General features: G+C 37.4%; 3 protein-coding genes across 3 annotated transcripts; all 3 read left to right on the top strand.

The window, feature by feature from the left end:
- The first annotated feature begins 1,532 nt into the window (after positions 1–1,532).
- LOC149290562 (gamma-crystallin 1-like) lies at positions 1,533–2,480 on the top strand. The gene is made up of 2 exons (XM_089488393.1): positions 1,533–1,805; positions 2,205–2,480. The coding sequence occupies exons 1-2, from the start codon at positions 1,533–1,535 to the stop codon at positions 2,478–2,480; spliced, it is 549 nt and encodes a 182-aa protein (XP_089344519.1).
- Positions 2,481–9,156: 6,676 nt separating this feature from the next.
- On the top strand, positions 9,157–10,780 carry LOC149290563 (gamma-crystallin-3-like). Its single transcript, XM_089488394.1, has 3 exons — positions 9,157–9,165; positions 9,603–9,845; positions 10,505–10,780. Exons 1-3 carry the CDS (start codon positions 9,157–9,159, stop codon positions 10,778–10,780), a joined length of 528 nt encoding a protein of 175 aa, XP_089344520.1.
- A 4,210-nt stretch (positions 10,781–14,990) lies between these two features.
- LOC149290564 (gamma-crystallin-4-like) lies at positions 14,991–16,728 on the top strand. Its single transcript, XM_089488395.1, has 3 exons — positions 14,991–14,999; positions 15,906–16,154; positions 16,453–16,728. The coding sequence occupies exons 1-3, from the start codon at positions 14,991–14,993 to the stop codon at positions 16,726–16,728; spliced, it is 534 nt and encodes a 177-aa protein (XP_089344521.1).
- The last annotated feature ends 1,783 nt before the right edge of the window (positions 16,729–18,511 follow it).

Genomic DNA, 18,511 nt, shown 5'->3' on the forward strand with positions numbered 1-18,511 from the left:
AACACAGCACTTATGCGGCTGCACTCACTAGCCCAACAAGTTCACTTCACTGATGGACTGAGGTGAGCAAAACAAATGAAATAAAATGAAAGATTAATTAAGAAAAATTGACTTGGTCTCTTACTGTTGCTAAAACAAAGCACAAACTATAGAGCTGCAGCACCAGTACTAATAAGATTAGCTGAACTATACGCTAGTAGTAATTAATTAATATTATTACTTTTATTTATAGCTAATTTAATTAACTATTAAGATAAGAAAGAATTAGAGAATTATTGATATTACTGATTTTAGATTAGACACTAGTAGATGTTCTGAATGTCTACAGTACACTCTACACTAGTATACTATTACTAACTATAACTGACAAATATATATATAATTTTATAATGAATTCAATTATTAATTATATTAATTAATATTACTGATTTTAAATTAGACACTAGTAGATGAATGTCTACAGTACACTCTACACTAGTATACTATAGTATATATATATATATATGACTGACAAATATATATATATATATAATATTATAATGAACTATTAAATTATAGATTCTATTAAATTGTAATTTATAAATTCTATTTAATTTATTTAAGCAGGACAGGCAATAGGCACTAGTGCCAGCCCAGGGCAAGGGCACCCCAGTGCCACTGAGGCACTGGGTGCACTGTCAACTCAACAGCACTTACACTAAAGTTGATGACAAATTAATTTTAAAAAAATTAAATTAATCAAATTATTATTATTAAATATATTAATTAAGTAGCACTGAAGTGAGGATGAAGTACACAGTGAGAAATGGCAGGCTAAGGCTTACCAGTCTCACACAGAACAGAACAATCTCTCTCTGTAACGCTCGGATGCAGCACAGCAGTGTTGCCAAAGCAGTCACAGCGAAAAATGAATGGATCTCTCAGGCAAGCTCTGGTCTTATAAAGGCGCCTTCAGAATTCAAAAAACAGCAGCACAGGCATTGGACGAGACCCTTAGCGTTACGTCACAAGAGTGAGCTGATTGGACAGACGAGGATCAGCTCACTCCTGTTTGAAATTTTGGCGGTTGCGCGGCAAAAACGAAGACGATCACGAAGAATCTTCGAATCTTCGTGATTGTGAGTCTTCGTCTTCGCCTACGGTTTGCCGGCACTGTATTCTGTTCTACGTTCCTTCGGAACGAACAAAAAAACGGCCTCTTCGTGCTCGTTTTCATGTTCGCCCGAAGACGAATGCACAAGTCTAGTCAGTACTCTATGGTCAGGATTTTAAAAGATTTAAGACCAAAAATGTTTATTTCATACAATACTGCTGTTACACAGAATATTTTCAGCAGTAACAAAAATATATATTTTTTATTATTTTTATTAGCTGTGAGTTTTTTAACCAGCCAAAAAGCTATTTCAGCAAGGGTATACATAGGATTGCTCCACCTTGTTGTTCTTCTTCATTTGGGAGAAAGTTAGCAATTACAAGCATTATCCCTAAACCATGCTTCAGCACTGTCATATGTCATGAATATATAATATATAATGAAAATACCTTTTTATTTCCTTCCACAGATCACTTTCTATGAGGGTCGCAACTTCCAGGGTCGCTCTTATGAGTGCACCTCAGAATGCCCTGATATGACCTCATACTTTCACCACTGCAATTCCATCCGAGTGGCAAGTGGAAACTGGATATTATATGAGCATCCTCACTATAGAGGACACCAGTATTATCTTAACAGAGGAGAATACCCTGAATTCCAGCAATGGATGGGCTTAAATGACTCAATTAGATCCTGTCGTCTGAGCCCTCAGGTAAACCTTCACAGCAAGCTGCTCAATAATTTTTTTCCAAGCAGTTAATCGTATTTATATATGATATATATGTAATTATTTCTATCATATGAATTTATTGGATATTGCCATATGAATTTTTTATATTTATAGCATTAAATAAATAGAACCTGAGAAACTTTTGCACTCCATAATTAACGCACTTAATTTTATTTCATAGCATCAATTCATTTGTGCTAAGTTCATATAAGTGACAAAATGATGCCCCTATCTAAGCAAGAACTTAAGTAATAATAAACCTACACCTTACAGTGATTCAGCTAGTGAACTTCTCTATGACAATTTAACCAATGTTCTTAAAATAATAGCATTTTTTTTTAAAAAATTAAATTGATATTTTATTAATGGTTTTATTTTAAGCACCATGGCTCATTCAGAGTAAAGGTCTATGAGAGGGAGGATTTCCGAGGTCGGATGATGGAATTTACTGAAGATTGTCCCCAGGTTTTTGAAAGGTTCAAGTTTCATGACATCTACTCTTGCTTTGTTCTTGACGGATATTGGATGTTCTATGAAGAGCCCTACTACAGAGGACATCAGTATTACTTGAGACCTGGGGAGTATAGAAGATACACCGACTGGGGAGCCATGACTCCCAGAGTCGGATCCTTCAGAAGAGTCCACTATTTTTCATAAGAATTCAATACGGAATTCAATAAAAGTAAATGCAATAAAAGTCTTACTTTTGTTTATAAAATGTTGTGTCCTTACTTTTATCTACATACCATTAATAAACAGTTGAATAATATGTTAGAACAATAATATCCTAACATGAGAGTAAGGAGATTTCAATATAATTCATTTTGAAATACAGTTATTTGCGTAATCTAAGCATATGTTAGTTATCAATATTAAAAAATTATTGTGCATGCTGCAACAACTAGATAATTATTCAAATGTTTTTGTATACAAGAATCATGTTGGGATGAAAAATGAGCAAAGGAAGTTCAGTCCATTAACGTTCACTAGCTTACTGTATGGAATGGTACACTTAGCAGCCATGTGATGGTCAATCACCAGAAAAAGAGTAGCTTATGGTTTTTTAAGGACCAGTTTGGAACTCAATGTTCATGTTTAATTCATACTTCATTAGCAATATCTACATAAAATGTTTTTAAAGGTTTTTTAAAAAAACTGGACTCTTGAAAGTCTTAACAGTAACAAAAACAGGAGTGGTATCTAAAAATCCATTTATTACAAAATAGAACAAAATCGGTGTGCTAGGGATATTGCTGTAGAAGTAGCACCTAACATATAAAAGATATCATAAGTAAAATTCTAAAAAATATTAGATGTTTTTCTCTATTTGTTTTTATGTATTGCTCATACTAAAGTATATATAAAAAAGAAAGCCCTATCTGTCCTTTAAAAAGCAATATATCAATTCTGTGGGTACATTAAAAATAAAAAAGGGAACTCATGACATAATGGCATAAAAAACACTGGTCACCTATTTCCTTCCCAGCATTTTACTGCAATCTCGTTGTGGATGGCTCCACAATTTACCTTGTTGGATCAGCACTTTGCCTATGACTCACATTACAGAAGTAAAGTAACCAATCCAAAAAGTGTTATGTATCTCTTTGAAATATTGCTAAAATCCACCCATTTCTCACACTACAACCAAAACACTGAGTACATTAATCATTTTCACTAGTACTACTACTGTAAATGCTCCCTCATTGATCTTCCTTCTTCACTTATATCTCCTACACAATCCATTCTCAACTCAGCCACCAGAATACTGTTTCTTCCCTCCAAAACACCAGTCACTCCAATACTTACATATATGTGTTTGCTTCCTATAGAACCACACAGCACCTGGAAGTCCTATCTAATTTATCATGGCTATATTGTTTACCAAAGAGCTGGATCAATGGGACTGCACTGCATTTTAACCCAAATGAGACTCTCAAGCAAATGAAAGCCTTCTATGGACACCATTAATTAGGCACCAGTGTGGCAGGAAGGCGCTCTGCATCAATAGCCGGGGCATAGTGATGAGGGAGCACTAAAGCAGAGGCCTGGAGTGACAGACCTCGCGCTCCCATGACAGCATGGAAGAAAGAAGATGATGTATGATGCAGGATGATTGAAGATGATGGAAGATGAGAAAGGTAAGAGATGGGAAGAAAGGGTTGTAAGGACTGTGTATATGTGTATATAGATAGTATGTAGATAGTAAGAAAAAGGGGGGAGCAGATAGTGAGAAAAGGGAGGAGAGGTAGCTAGAGAGAAAGAGGGTAGTAAGAATACTGAAATAAATGAGTGAGAGAAGGAAATAATGTGTGGATGAATAGTGTGAATGAGTGAAAGAATACATTATTGTGTGAATGAATTATGTGAATGACTGTAAAAGTGTTTGCATGTGTCATAGATGTATAATAGATTTGTAGAAAGGCAAAGATCACACAAGCAGGGTGTTTGAGCCTTGGGGACCAAGATGGCATAGGGCAGGCTTTTTGGGGATAAAGTTAACTCATGATGGGAGGTTTGGGGGGCAACAATGGCAATGCCTATGTGTGAAATTTGAGTGCTGGTCAGGTTCTGTGTGGGCAGTGTGGACTGGGGTGTGCAATCTGTGAGCTATACCTGTAATTTAGGGGGTTTATCAATACCTTTTATGTGAATTCCAATTGATCTATACCTGCAAAGCTGGATATCTGTGTTATTCTGTTGACCTATATCTGCTATGCTATGTTTTCATACATTGTTTATGTATACCTGCAAATACAGGCTTTGTATGTCTTATTAAGTTGATCAATACCTGCAAAGCTGTTTCAGTGTGTTTTTTATTTGATCTATACCCGCAATGCTGAGTTTACATGTGATTTCCAGTTCATCTACACCTGCAATGCTGGGTTTGTGTGTTCTATTGATCAATACTTGCAATGCTATGTTTTCATATATTATTATTGTATACCTGCAAATATAGGATTTGTATGTCTGATTCTGTTTATTTGATCTACACCTTAAATGCCGAGTTCACATGAGAATTTCAATTGATCTATATATATGCAAAGCTGGGTTTGTGTGTTAATGTGTTGATCACTGGCTATGTTTCCATACATTATTTACGTATGCCTGCAATTATAGGCTTTGCATGTCTTATTCATTGAACTATACATGCAAGCGCTGTTTTATGTGTATATTTGATCTATACCTGAACTACAGGGAGTAAGTAAAAGAGAGGCATGGCTTAGTGAATGAGAGGACAAATGAATTCTGGGGATGATTATGGGGGAGAGGACCTCTTAATGTCATGGTAGGGTCGGAAGGAGGGAAGACTGCACTGACTCTCACAGTCTTCCCCTGATCTGTAGTGAGTGTGGCAAATGTTTTTTATGGTGTAGTAGTGGAAGGAATTATTCTAGGGAGTGTGGAGTGGGGTCCAAAGAAATGCTTGCATAGGGTCCAATTATTTCAATATAAAATTGACAGCAGGGGCTAATATTAGTATATATTGTCAGCATCGGCTAATATTAGTATATATTGTCAGCATTAATATACATCAGCAGCAGGATCTAATATTAAATAATGAAAACTAACTGCCAGTTCAGCTGTTCAATCACAGTATTTACTTCAAAAGAGATAAGTATATATTATGTAGTTACAAATGCATGTCTAATGTGTATATGTATATATTCAACAAATCCCACAGATTTATTTAAACAGCATACTAGGCCAGTCTAGCTTTTTGTCAGTGGAAGTTCACTTGGGTTGGTCCATGGTGAGTTGAGCTCATTCACTTTGCTGTTATGAAGAGTCAATCTAACTGAGCTTCTGCTCTAGGGAAAACTTGGCTGACCCTATAAAATGCATGCTTAAATAGGTAGAGTTTCTTCAAAGCCTTCCAGCAGATTGACATATAGGTCACACAAAGCCATCTTAGAACTTCTTTCTGGAGATACCTGTCAATGTTGACCCTTCATAAAGAGTAGTTAAGTGAGAGAGTTAAAATCACAACTGTTCTGCCAGCAGGCACCTTAACAAAAGCTAGTTCAGGAAATATTGCTGAAATTATCAACAGTGTTAAAAAACACAATACAACAGCATGACTGTGTGGAGCAAGATATGGATGTGAGCAAGATTGTGTTCCATAACCCTGGAGTGTGTTCCATAACTCTCTGGTCTAGCTAGTCATGTCACTGTTTGGCTGATTAAATTCAGTAGGAATGTTTACTGTGCATGCTTACGGGAATGTTGTTTTTTCCTATTTTTAATCCACTTGTTTAACCTTTATATGTCCATTGTATGTTCAGATGCATCCTCAAAAAAGATGACAATTAGGACTTATATGTATGATGAGCATTTTTTGTAGCAGCAGGGAGATCTCCCCGCCTCTGCACAAGAGATCGAGATCAGGCTGGACTCTCCCCTGTCAGCAGAAGCCAGCATGGCCGGACTGGGAATTTGGAGACAGGGCTGCTTTTGGTTCCCAGTCCGGCCCTGCTGCTACTCCTTTCTTAAAATGCAAGGCTTCTTCTAGGAATCAAAGAAACAGCAGCCAAGCCCTCCTACATAACTTGTTGAACGTGCTTCATTAATTATTTTATATATAATCAATTTATAGTAAAACATTGATTTAATTGAAGGTAAGACAACATTTTCAAATTATATTCACTCATAGGTAGGTCAGTGACTAATCTTTTAGTTACATAATTATATAGGCTGAAAAAAAGTTCAGCTTTTCCCATATCTGTTAATTGCTGTTGATCCAAAAGAAGGCAAAAAAAAGTTTGTGGCTCTTCCAATTTTGCAACACACTAGGGAAAAACAATTCAGATCTCTGCTTGGATCAAGAAGCTATTTCCCCATAATTAAAAAAATGATATTCCTGAATATTATGTTTTTGCAAGTATCCAGTTTGCTATATAAATGTCTGTACAGACTGATAAAACTACCTCTGCAAGCAGAGAATTCCACATCCTTATTGTCCTTACTGTAAAAAAAACCCTTTCCTTTGCCTTCCGGTCTAAATGCGTGACCACGTGTCCTATGTCCTGTTTAGGAATAGGTTTCCACACAATGGTTTGTATTGGCCCTGAATATATTTATATAATGCTATCATATCCCCTGAGGCGCTGTTTTTCTAAACTAAATAGATTTAAATTAGTTAACCTTTCTTCATAACTAAAGTGTTCCATTCCTTTTAGTAATTTTGTAGCCCGCCTCTGCACTTTTTCCAGTGCTATAACATCCTTCTTTAGAATAGGTGCCCAAAATTGCACAGCATATTCAAGGTGTAGTCTTACCATTGGTTTATAAAGAGGCAAAATTATATTTTCATCCTGCGAATTGATGCCCCTTTTTATGCATGACAATACCTTACTGGCCTTAGTTTGTTGTCTATAACAATTCCCAAAACCTTCTCATTTGTTGTTATCCCAAATACTCTACTAGGTGTCTCCCTACCTTCTCTGCTGAATCCTTCCTATTCTGTGTCTTGCAGCTCTGCTTCTTCTCTAGTATAGCCTAGCATCTTGTTCTACTCTATTCTTTCTTCATCCTCATCTCCTCACAAATGACCTCTTTGTGAACTTCTCTGCAGACATGACATCTCCATGAACTTCCCGGAAAAACAGCAGAGCTTCCAGTGACATCCTCCGCCAAGAAGCTCCACCATTTTGCCCAATGATAACCTCCCATGAACTTATGCAAAATTTGTAGATCTTCCTCTGACATCCCCTCCCTAATTGGAGCCAATTTTACAGACATTCACTGGAGGTTATCTTTGGGCAAAGTGGCGGAGCTTCCAGACACACCCTTTCCACTGATGCTCCAGTAGGGAAAGAGGATGTTACTGGAAGCTTTGCTATTTTTGTGGAAGTTCATGGAGATGTCATATCCACGGAGATGCAGACAAAGAAGAACAAGGAAGACAGAAGAGAGAAGAACAAAAAGTTGAAGAAGATGCTAGCAAAGAAGCACAGCTGCAAGTTACGGAAGCATGAGAGAGGGAGAGTGAATGAGAGTGTGAGAGAATGTGAGAGAGGGGGTGAAATTTGAAAGAAAAAGGTTTGGTGGGTTTGCCTCTTTTCTGACATTAAATTTCATTAAATTTGCAATTTGTACAAATTCGGATGTACAAGTCTAATACATACACTATATGGACAAAAGTATTGGGACACCCCTTCTAATTATTGAAATTAGGAAAAATTCTCAGTAGAATGGGTCAGTTTGTGAAATTTCTGGCCTCTTAGATCGGCCCCAGGGCACTGTAAGTGCTATTATTGTTATGTGGAAATGCCTGGAAGTAGCAGCAGCTGAGCCACAAAGTCACAGACCACACTCATGCAAAACAGTGCTGCCGAAGGACTCTGGAGCAGTATGTTCTCTGTAGTGATCAATAAAGTTTCACCATCTGGAAGTCTGGGTTTGGTTGATGCCAGGAGAATGCTACCAAATGGAATGCATAGTGCCTACTGCAAACTTTGGTGGAGGACGGATAATGGTCGAGGGATGTTTTTCAGGGCTTTATAGGCTACATCATACAAAGACATTTTTAGACAATAGGTACTGTATGTTTCCAACTTTGTAGGGACAGTTTGGGGAAGGCCCTTTCCTATTCCAGCATGATCCTGTCCCAGTGCACAAAGCAAGGTCCATAAACACATTATTATATAAGGTTGGTGTGGCCCGCACAAAGTCCTGACCTCAACCCCATCGAATACATTTGAGATGAACTGGGATGCAGATTGCGAGCCTGGCCTTCTCATCCGACATCAGTGTCTGACCTCACAAATGCGTTACTGGATGAATCGGCAAAATTCCTACAGAAATGCTCCAAATTCTTGTAGAACGCCTTCCCAGAAGAGTGGAAACTGTTATAGCTGCAAAGGAGGAATAACTACATATTAATCTTTATGTGTTTAGAATGCAATGTCGTAAAAGTCCCTGTTGGTGTAATGGTCAGGTGTCCCAATTCTTTTGTCAATATAGTATATATTTGGCTGGGAAGAAAATAGAATAGAATAGAATATTTTTCTCTTTTGCTCTCTCCAGTTGAAGTTAATTCTATAAGTGTTCATTAATTGTATTCCAAAAGACAGATAGATAGTGTAAAGAGCAATTCAGTTTTAACTAACTTAAAAAAGACCAAGCAAAGTTACTAAAACAATAGTTATTTGTCATACAGAATATTCTTCAGCATAATAATGGTTGAAATCGCTAAACGTTCTAACATGCTTAGTGGACAAGAAAAAGTAAAAATCAGCACTGCACGTAATGTATGCAGAGCAGGATGTATATAAAAGCTCTTTCTTTCTGTCATTTAGCAGTCTGTGTTGAGCACAAGAGAGCATCACACAAAATGGGAAAGGTAAGGTCATTGATGTGATCTAATTATATTTTAAACATGTATTAATTAGAGACTATACATAGCATGGTTAGTCTGGAACTTTTACATCTTTTATCTATGTTTTTTTTTCTTTTTTTTTATATGTTTTTTTTAGTCATTATTGATGTTTCTTGAATTCAAATTTAAAAGGTGCTTCCGGCAGGTCTAAGTAAGAAATGTGTTTCTTGAAGTTAAATGAAGTTGTGTTAACACATAATAATTGTGTAAAAATATAATTCTATTTAAAATGGAGATCCAATGAGGGAGGAGGACAAAGTGTAGTCTTGCCTGGGGCACCATTTGATCAAGAAACAGCCTTGGTTGGTTTTCATGTGTAGTTTCAAAATGGCAGCCTAGAGACTGTAATACATTTAAAGTAAGCTGTATATCACTTTTGAAATGTCTTTCCTTTTCTACAGATCATCTTTTATGAGGACAAGAACTTCCAGGGCCGCTCCTATGAGTGCACTTCGGAGTGTTCTGACTTATCCTCTAACTTTCGCCGCTGTAATTCAGTTCATGTAGAAAGCGGAAACTGGATACTTTATGAGCATCCTCACTTTCGGGGACACCAGTATTTTCTTAGCAGAGGAGAATACCCTGATTTTCAACAGTGGATGGGCTTCAATGATTCCATCAGATCCTGTCGCCTGAGCCCCCAGGTAATTACACATGTTTGTTCTGTCAGGGTTTCCTAGAATAATATTGATATAGGAGTATGTTCACTAAATTGTCAGTTTGCAATTTAGTTAACCATTTTAGCTTGATGCATTATAAAAGGCAAAATCTAGTAAACTAATTCTGCATGAAGTTGGAACTGCATAAGGAATAGATAATATTGGTGATTTTTTTGGCAATCACTTTACTCATATATTATTATTATTTATTGTTTTATATAGCGCTGTACAATGGGATCATTCTGCATAGCCAATGTAGCCATTTCTTTAGATAAAGCTCACCTGAGTTCATAATGCATAGAAAAGTCAATGAATTATAAGGTTGACCCGGTAAATAAATATCTTTGTGCACAAGTCTAAGCAGTCCAATACAGTACCGGTACATACGTGTTACTCTACAAAAAGCCTAACTGATAAACCATCATAAATTAGAACAGGGTGAGCAAAGGATTGTGTTTTTTCCAACAGGTAATGCATTTTACTGTAATTGACAGATTTAATGCAAAGTGGTCTGCTGCCAATAAAACAAAAAAAAACGATTTTAGTAAAATACATGAAGTGTTCCTTTCAAAAAGACAATATGTTGCAACTAATACAGATCTTCGGGGGTGCTTCTGATTAATAGTAATCTTTTTATTTTAAAGCACCATGGTTCATTTAGAATGAGAATCTACGAGAGGGAAGATTTCCAAGGCCAGATGATGGAATTTACTGAAGATTGTCAACATGTTTATGAAAGATTCCGTTACCATGACATCCATTCCTGCAACGTTCTTGATGGTTACTGGATGTTCTATGAGGAGCCCAACTACAGAGGACGTCAGTATTATCTGAAACCTGGAGAGTATAGAAGATACACCGACTGGGGTGCCATGAGCCCCAAAATTGGCTCATTCAGACGAGTCCATCATTTCCAATAAATGATGGATTTTTAATGTGTATTCTATATACATTCATTAAAATATTTTGGAAACTAAGTTGTGTCTTTTGCACTTTTCACACTAGCTAGATTTTAATAATGGTCATAACACAGTTAATTAACAGACTATAAAAAAGTATGTAATAAAAGTCTTTAAAAATGACAAATCGATGGTTACCATCCCACCAATAAAATTATTAAAATAATATTTTTTTTCAAAAGTGAACTATATACAGCGAATCCATGAATAGACAGATAGATAATAGTGTATATTTAAGAAAGTTTCGATTTTATTCCTATCAAGCTTTAAAAACAATACCTCAAACCAATCTGAATATTTATGGTGTGTTGAATAAAATAACTTTACTGAAACATTGAAAAGATGATGGATAGGTGGCATTAAATGCATTTGTAGAATTCCTTCTCCTGCAGAAAGGTTGTATATGTATCATATGTTTCTACATCTAAACAGGAAGTAATTGAACCAAGGAGATTTGTTGCAGACCTTCCATGTATGTGAACATGTATATGGGTCTTCAGTAGGAAAAGAGTAAAAACAGTTCTCATTTTACATCAACGCATTTTACATCAACAGAGATTCAAGCCTACTTCATTTTAGAGATGATTTGCACTTTTGCATTGCAGCACGGGATCACACACCTTTCACTAACTGGCATGTACATTAAATTAATTTCATGAATCATGGAAGTACCTGGGTTGGAGATTGTGTCAAAATAGCATGCACACTCTTGTGGCCATACCTCTTCGATATTAGCTGCTAAACTTTCCAACCATAGTTTAAGCACATTTCCCTTGTCTTCATATCCCCCTCCCTCAATCATCCCCTCTCCAACTTCTAATCTCCTCCATGCCAGGTCCCCTTCACTCTATCTCCTTTCATAACCTTATCCCTCTCAGCTTTCCTTCTGACCAGTTTCTCTCCCAACCAATCATCTCAGCTCCTACCAACAAATCCAACTCTGTCTTTCCCTTATAATCAATCAGCTTAACTCCACAACCCTTTACTGTCAATTACTCTTGAAATAATTTCTCTACCCAGAGACATGGCCACCAGAAAGAAATTAAGACTTAGAGGTGCCTGCAACCTCACAGGGTATCTCAAAACCCTGTTCCACACACTTTCATTCACAGTCACAGAAAGAGATCCACTCATGGACCTGCCCAAGAGCCCGCTCATGGAGTGCCCAAGCCAAAGATCAGCTCTGAGAGATGTACTGGTGAAAGCCATTTCAGCTTTGCAATGTGAAGGATGTCATTGCCTAAAACTGGTCCTTGGCTGAAACATATGCTGTCTGAAAAATTTGCTACCATTCAATGATATGCTGATTTCTCGCCCTACACCTTGACAAAATGAGAGATTGTCGTAAGCATCTATGGAATCACAGCATATCCCATATAGATAGGGATTCCCTGATTTTGCTACTGCAGTAGCAAAAAACACATTAAGAAGCGGAATATCTCTTAACTAAGTGGAATGCCCAATATAGTCACACAGCACATGCAGTCATGTGAAAAAGAACGCACACCCTCTTTGAATTCTATGGTTTTACATCATCAGGGCATGATAACACTCATCTGTTTCTTAGCAGTTCTAAAACTTAGGTAAATACAACCTCAGATGAACATGACATATTACACCATGTCATGATTTATTCAACAAATTAAAGCCTAAGTGGAGGAGCAGTGTGTGAAAATCTAAGCACATCCTTACTACCTCCATAGGAATTAAGATGCAGAGATGTGCTGCTAATCAAATGCCCTTGATTAATTGATCATCAGCAAGTATGACTACCTCTATAAAAGTGTCAGGAACCAATTTTTCGTTGCCTGAACCATGGCTTTTTTAATACCTGTGGTGTTTACATCTGCAACCACTAGTGGCCACCCTCCACCCTCTGGAGCACTCAGAACTCAGGTGTGCCTTGTTACCTGGGTTGAGCCCTAGTCTACATCCAGCTGGGCCTTATTACCTGGATTACCCTGCCTTTATGAACCTGCCCTGCCCTTTAGTCAGGGCCTTTGTATTGAAGTCTATGGACCTTCCTGCTGTGGCTCTGCACCTGTACTGTTCCTGGTTCCCTGCTTTTTGTCCTGATCAAGTGGACTCCCTGCTTTGTGTCCTTCCAAGTGGACTCCCTGCTTTGTGTCCTTCCAAGTGGACTCCCTGCTTTGTGTCCTTCCAAGTGGACTCCCTGCTTTGTGTCCTTCCAAGTGGACTCCCTGCTTTGTGTCTTTCCAAGTGGACTCCCTGCCTTTCGTACCCTTCCAAGCGGGCTGTGTGCCTTTCGTACCCTTCCAAGCGGGCTGTGTGCCTTTCGTACCCTTCCAAGCGGGCTGTGTGCCTTTCGTACCCTTCCAAGCGGGCTGTGTGCCTTTCGTACCCTTCCAAGCGGGCTGTGTGCCTTTCGTACCCTTCCAAGCGGGCTGTGTGCCTTTCGTACCCTTCCAAGCGGGCTGTGTGCCATTCGTGCCCTTCCAAGTGGGCTCCCTGCCAAAAGACTTATTACCTGTATTTTATTTTGCCATACGTCCGGTTACTTGCTTAGACTATATTACCCTTATTTGCTGGTCCTGTTATATACATGAAATACACTGCATTACCTGGATTTCTGTTTGTGGTGTCTTTGTTTGCATAATCATGCACCGTGGGTTACATACTGAACCCCAAGTATCCCCTGCGCATGGGCTCCTACCTGACCTGATCACCCGAGTCCTGACAAAAAGTCAAAATTTTAGCAGTTTGCTGGTCTGGAGCATTCAGGTGGGTATTAACACAACGCCAAGGAGGAAAGACATCAGCACTGATCTTAGAGAAGCAAATGTTGCTGCCTACGAATCTGTGAAGAGTTATAAGGCCATTTTTAAACATTTTAAAGTCCATCATTTTACAGTAAGAAAGATTATTCAAAAGTGTAAAACATTCAAGACAGTTGCCAATCTTCCCAGGAGTGGAAGTTCGCCCCAAAGTCAGACCGTGCAATGCTCAGTGAAATTGCAAAAAACCCAAGACATGCATCTCAGACTCAGTTAGCATGTTAAATGTTGAACTTCTTCACAGTACAATTAGAAAAACACTGAAGAAGTGTGGTTTGTTTAGAAAGGTTGCCAGGAGAAAGCCTCTTCTCTCCAAACAGAACATGGCAGCATGGCTTAGGTTTGCAGAGTTGCATCTTAACAAACTACATGACTTCTGAAACAATGTCCTTTGGGCAGACAAGGCGAAAAACAAACACAGCACATCAGCACAAATACCTCATAACAACTGTCAAGCACGGTGGATGAGGGTGATGATTCGGGCTTGTTCTGCAGCCATATAACCTGGGAACTTTGCAGTCATTTACTCAATCATGAACCCTGTGTATACCAAACTGTTTTAGAGTCAAATGTGAGGCTATCTGCCCGACAGCTAAAACTGGGCCAAAATCGTAACAAAACAATGATCCCAAGCAGATCTACAACGAAATGGCTGAAAAAAGAAAATAATCGAGGTGTTGAAATTGCCCAGTCAAAGTCCAGACCTCAACTTGATTGAAATGCTGCTATGGGCCTTAGGACAGCTGTGCATAAACAAATGCCTTTAAACCTTAATGTGTGGGCCAAACGACGATGTGAGAGACTGATATAGTCATACAGAAAACGATTACTTCAAGTTGTTGCTGCTAAAGGTGGTTTTACAAGCTATTGAATCATAAGGTGTACTTAGCTCTTCAGACATGGCTTCTCCATTTTGGCTTTATTTTTGTTGAATAAATCATGACACGTGTAATATGTCATGTGTTGTTCATCTGAGGTTGTATTTACCTAATGTTTAGACCTGCTAAGAAACAGACAATTGTTATTATGCCCTGATTTGTGAAAACATAAAATTTAAAGAAGTTATATTTATATATATATATATATATATATATATATATATATATGCAGCGATACTTTCCTAGGCATTCTGTATCTACACCATTGACTGGCTTTTCCCCTTTTTAAGCACGCTTAAACAATGGTACTATAGAAATTGAAAATGACTCAACAGCAATAACAAAACAAAAGAACTATATGTTGCCTGTATTAAACAGAAAAGAAAGATTAACGTTACCTTCAATGTATGCCGATCTCAGCACAATGAGCTTTGTATATAAGCGCTTCTCTCTTGTACTTTGGCATTCTCGGTTTGTCACATCGCCTCTACATCAAGAATGGTTAAGGTAAGAGAATACATTAAGCAGGTGGTGTGTTTTTGACACAAATTTAGTAAACTAAATTCTCAAACAATTTTAAAAAATAACTGTTTTAGAAAATAACACAAAGATGAATATCAGAAATGTGTATTGGGCTCATTACTTGTAGATCTATTTACATTGGATAAATATGTCTCATGAAAATTTTTAAAATAATTCTTATGACCTTAGCAACCTGCTTTTGTGATGTCCAATATGCAAAACCTTTACAGAGGTGCAATACAAGCTGTCTAACCTGATACATAATACTCACAATTTTTAACTTGTTTGGAAACTTGGATGTGGCACATAATATACACCTAAATAAAATAATATGACATGCACATGGGATTTTGTGCACTACAACCTTTCACAGGGTTCACTATAGCATTACAAGTTCTAAGAACACTTATAAAATCTAATAGTGAGTATTTTAAATGGTGTATTTGTTAAGTTTATTAGGACCCCTTTAAATGTAAAAATATATAATAGCACAACGAGATAATGTTTATTAAAAAATATAGTTGCAATCTGTTGTGGCTGTTGAGACAATTTTTAATATTGGTATTGGTTCTACATAGCTCCAATTTCATTAGACCACAGGTGAAATAACTATAGCCAACATATCAGATGTTTAGAACCCTGAATCCCTAACTGTTGCTCCAATGATAAAGCATCCAAGGATGAAGCAACAATTTCTAAGCTTTACATTTTTATCTCATGTGGAGCAGCTGTGTATCAAAAAACATCTCTGTCCTTTTAAGTTTGCCTTTGAGAAATGTATGTTGGCAAGATTCCAATCTAATGTTATAAGAAAATATTAATTGCATGATGCTACACATTTTTCAGTAAATATAAGAGAAATGTTAACCAGTGAGTTAACATTCCTATCTTCTACAGATCATCTTCTACGAGGACAGGAACTTCCAAGGTCGCTGCTACGAATGCATCGCAGAATGTTCTGACCTGTCCTCTTATTTTAGTCGTTGTAACTCAATCCGAGTAGAAAATGGAAACTGGATTCTCTATGAGTTCCCCAACTACAAGGGATATCAATACTATCTTAAAAGGGGAGAGTATCCTGATTTTCAGCACTGGCTGGGATTCAATGACTCCATCAAATCATGCCGTTTGACCCCTCAGGTAAATATGGTTTAAACATAAACAAAAATTCCTGTATGTAGGAATATTAGAAACTCATTTTAATATATAGGTGGAAAAATATTCAGCCACTAGATAATGTTTATTGATGGTATGATGTATGATAAAGACAAAAATACATATTTAGTTTACATATAATTAAAAGAATAACTAAAACATTTTTGAAATATTATAATTATGCAAATTAGGTAAACTCATGAGACTTAACCAACATTTATTTTTATTATGAATTTTTAATTATGTATCATTTAATACTAAATGTATATTTTTTTATTAATAGTATAATGGATCATTCAGAATGAAGATCTATGAAAGAGAGGACTTTAAAGGTCAGATGATGGAATTTACTGAAGATTGTCCACAAGTCTATGAAAGGTTCCGTTACCAGGACATCCATTCCTGCAATGTTCTTGATGGATATTGGATGTTCTATGAGGAACCCAACTACAGAGGACGTCAGTATTATCTGAAACCTGGAGAGTATAGAAGATACACCGACTGGGGTGCCATGAACTCCAGAATTGGCTCCTTCAGACGACTCCAGCTTCCTTACTAATCTAACCGATAATACAATCTTTAATTTTCAATAAAATAATTCGATAACTTCCAACATGTTTCCATGTTCCTATATTATGCAACAACTCAAAATTTAAATACATTCAAATGGTGAATGGTTCACAGGATGAAAAAAATGATCACCAAAGACTAAGGGATGACAAAGCAGGAGTGGTACACAGGAGCAGAGATACAAAACAAATATGACAAAGAAATATACAGGTTAGGTCTAGGACCTAACACTAATGCAAACAAGTAAAGGTTTGAGTTATCATGTGACCATACCTGCAACCACTTCATAGTACTTCAGATCACAAAAGTCCTAACACTAACATTAAAAAAATACAGTGAAAGAAATAATTATTTGATCCCCTGCTGATTTTGTATGTTTGCCCACTAACAAAGACATGATCAGTCCATAATTTTTATGGTAGGTTTATTTGAACAGTAAGAGACAGAATAATGCATTTCAAATAAGTGTGTTTTGGGTCATTGTCATTCTCAATTGCCTGTCCATGACCCATTTTCAATGCCCTGGCTAAGGGAAGGAGGTTCTCCCCCAAGATTTGAAGGTACATGGCCCCATCCATCATCCCTTTGATGCAGTGAAGTTCTCCTGTCCCTTTAGCAGGAAAACACCCCAACGCATAATGTTTTCACCTCCATATTTGACGGTGGGGATGGTGTTCTTGGGGTTCTAGGCAGCATTTCTCCTCCTCCAAACATGGCGAGTTGAGTTCATGCCAAATAGGTTGGTTTTGGTCTCATCTGACCACAACACTTTCACCCAGTTCTCCTCTGAATCATTCAAATGTCCATTGGCAAACTTCAGACGGGCCTGTACATGTGCTTTCTTAAGCAGGGGGACCTTGCGGGCGCTGCAAGATTTCAGTGCTTCATGGCATGTTACCAATTGTTTTCTTGGTGACTATGGTCCAAGCTGCATTGACTAGACTCTCCCGTGTAGTTTTGGACTGATTCCACACCGTTCTCATGATCATTGAAAGATGACATCCTTGGACAGCTCTTTGGTCTTGGCCATGGTGGACAGGTGTCTTTTATACAGGTAATAAAATGAGATTAGAAGCACTCCCTTTAAGAGAGTGCTCTTAATCTCAGCTCGTTACCTGTATAAAAGACATCTGGGAGCCAGACATCTTGCTTATTGATAGGGGATCAAATACTTATTTTACAGTAAAATGCAAATTAATTTATAACTGATTTGAAATGTGTTATTCTCGATTGTTTTGTTGTTATTCTGTCTCTCATTTTCAAATAAACCTCCCATTAAAATTATAGACTGATCATATCTTTGTCAGTGGGCAAACGTACAAAATCAGCAGGGAATCAAATAATTTTTTCCTTCACTGTACCTAATCCAAAATATGAGAAAGAGAACCAACGAGTTTACTTGTAGCTAGTAGGAAACAAAAAGAGGAACAGGATGGGGCAGGTTAAATACAGGGTAAAGGCACAGACATACTAGGAACTGGATGCATACTACCGTGGCAGCATGCAAAACATAGAGCCTCAAATAAAGGGCGAGTACACAAGGAAGTTTATTATAAAGTAGAAAAAATAAAGAACAAGAGTTTATAATCTAAAACTGGAGAATCATAGTCTTAGATGGACTATGAGGAAGTTTTACTTTACTAGTAGGTGGTGGTAGGTAAGTGAAACAGCACCCCCCCCCCTGCAAAAAATGGTAAATACAGAGAATTTCAACATGCAAACCTATCTTGAAGATGAGACTTTTTAAGATCTTTAATGTCTGAGCTTTTACT

This window comes from Sceloporus occidentalis, unplaced genomic scaffold (genome assembly GCF_023333645.1).
Source record: "Sceloporus occidentalis isolate IW3139 unplaced genomic scaffold, rSceOcc1.0.p SCAF_38, whole genome shotgun sequence".
NCBI lineage: Eukaryota > Metazoa > Chordata > Lepidosauria > Squamata > Phrynosomatidae > Sceloporus > Sceloporus occidentalis.

What these genes read in the sequence shown, in the direction of transcription:
- LOC149290563 (XM_089488394.1), top strand. An exon ending in CCTGTCGCCTGAGCCCCCAG is followed by an intron (nt 9,846 to 10,504) that starts GTAATTACACAT and finishes TTTATTTTAAAG; the next exon opens with CACCATGGTTCATTTAGAAT.
- LOC149290562 (XM_089488393.1), top strand. Translation starts at nt 1,533, where the DNA reads ATGAAAATACCTTTTTATTTCCTTCCACAGATCACTTTCTATGAGGGT. An exon ending in CCTGTCGTCTGAGCCCTCAG is followed by an intron (nt 1,806 to 2,204) that starts GTAAACCTTCAC and finishes TTTTATTTTAAG; the next exon opens with CACCATGGCTCATTCAGAGT.
- LOC149290564 (XM_089488395.1), top strand. An exon ending in CATGCCGTTTGACCCCTCAG is followed by an intron (nt 16,155 to 16,452) that starts GTAAATATGGTT and finishes TTTTATTAATAG; the next exon opens with TATAATGGATCATTCAGAAT.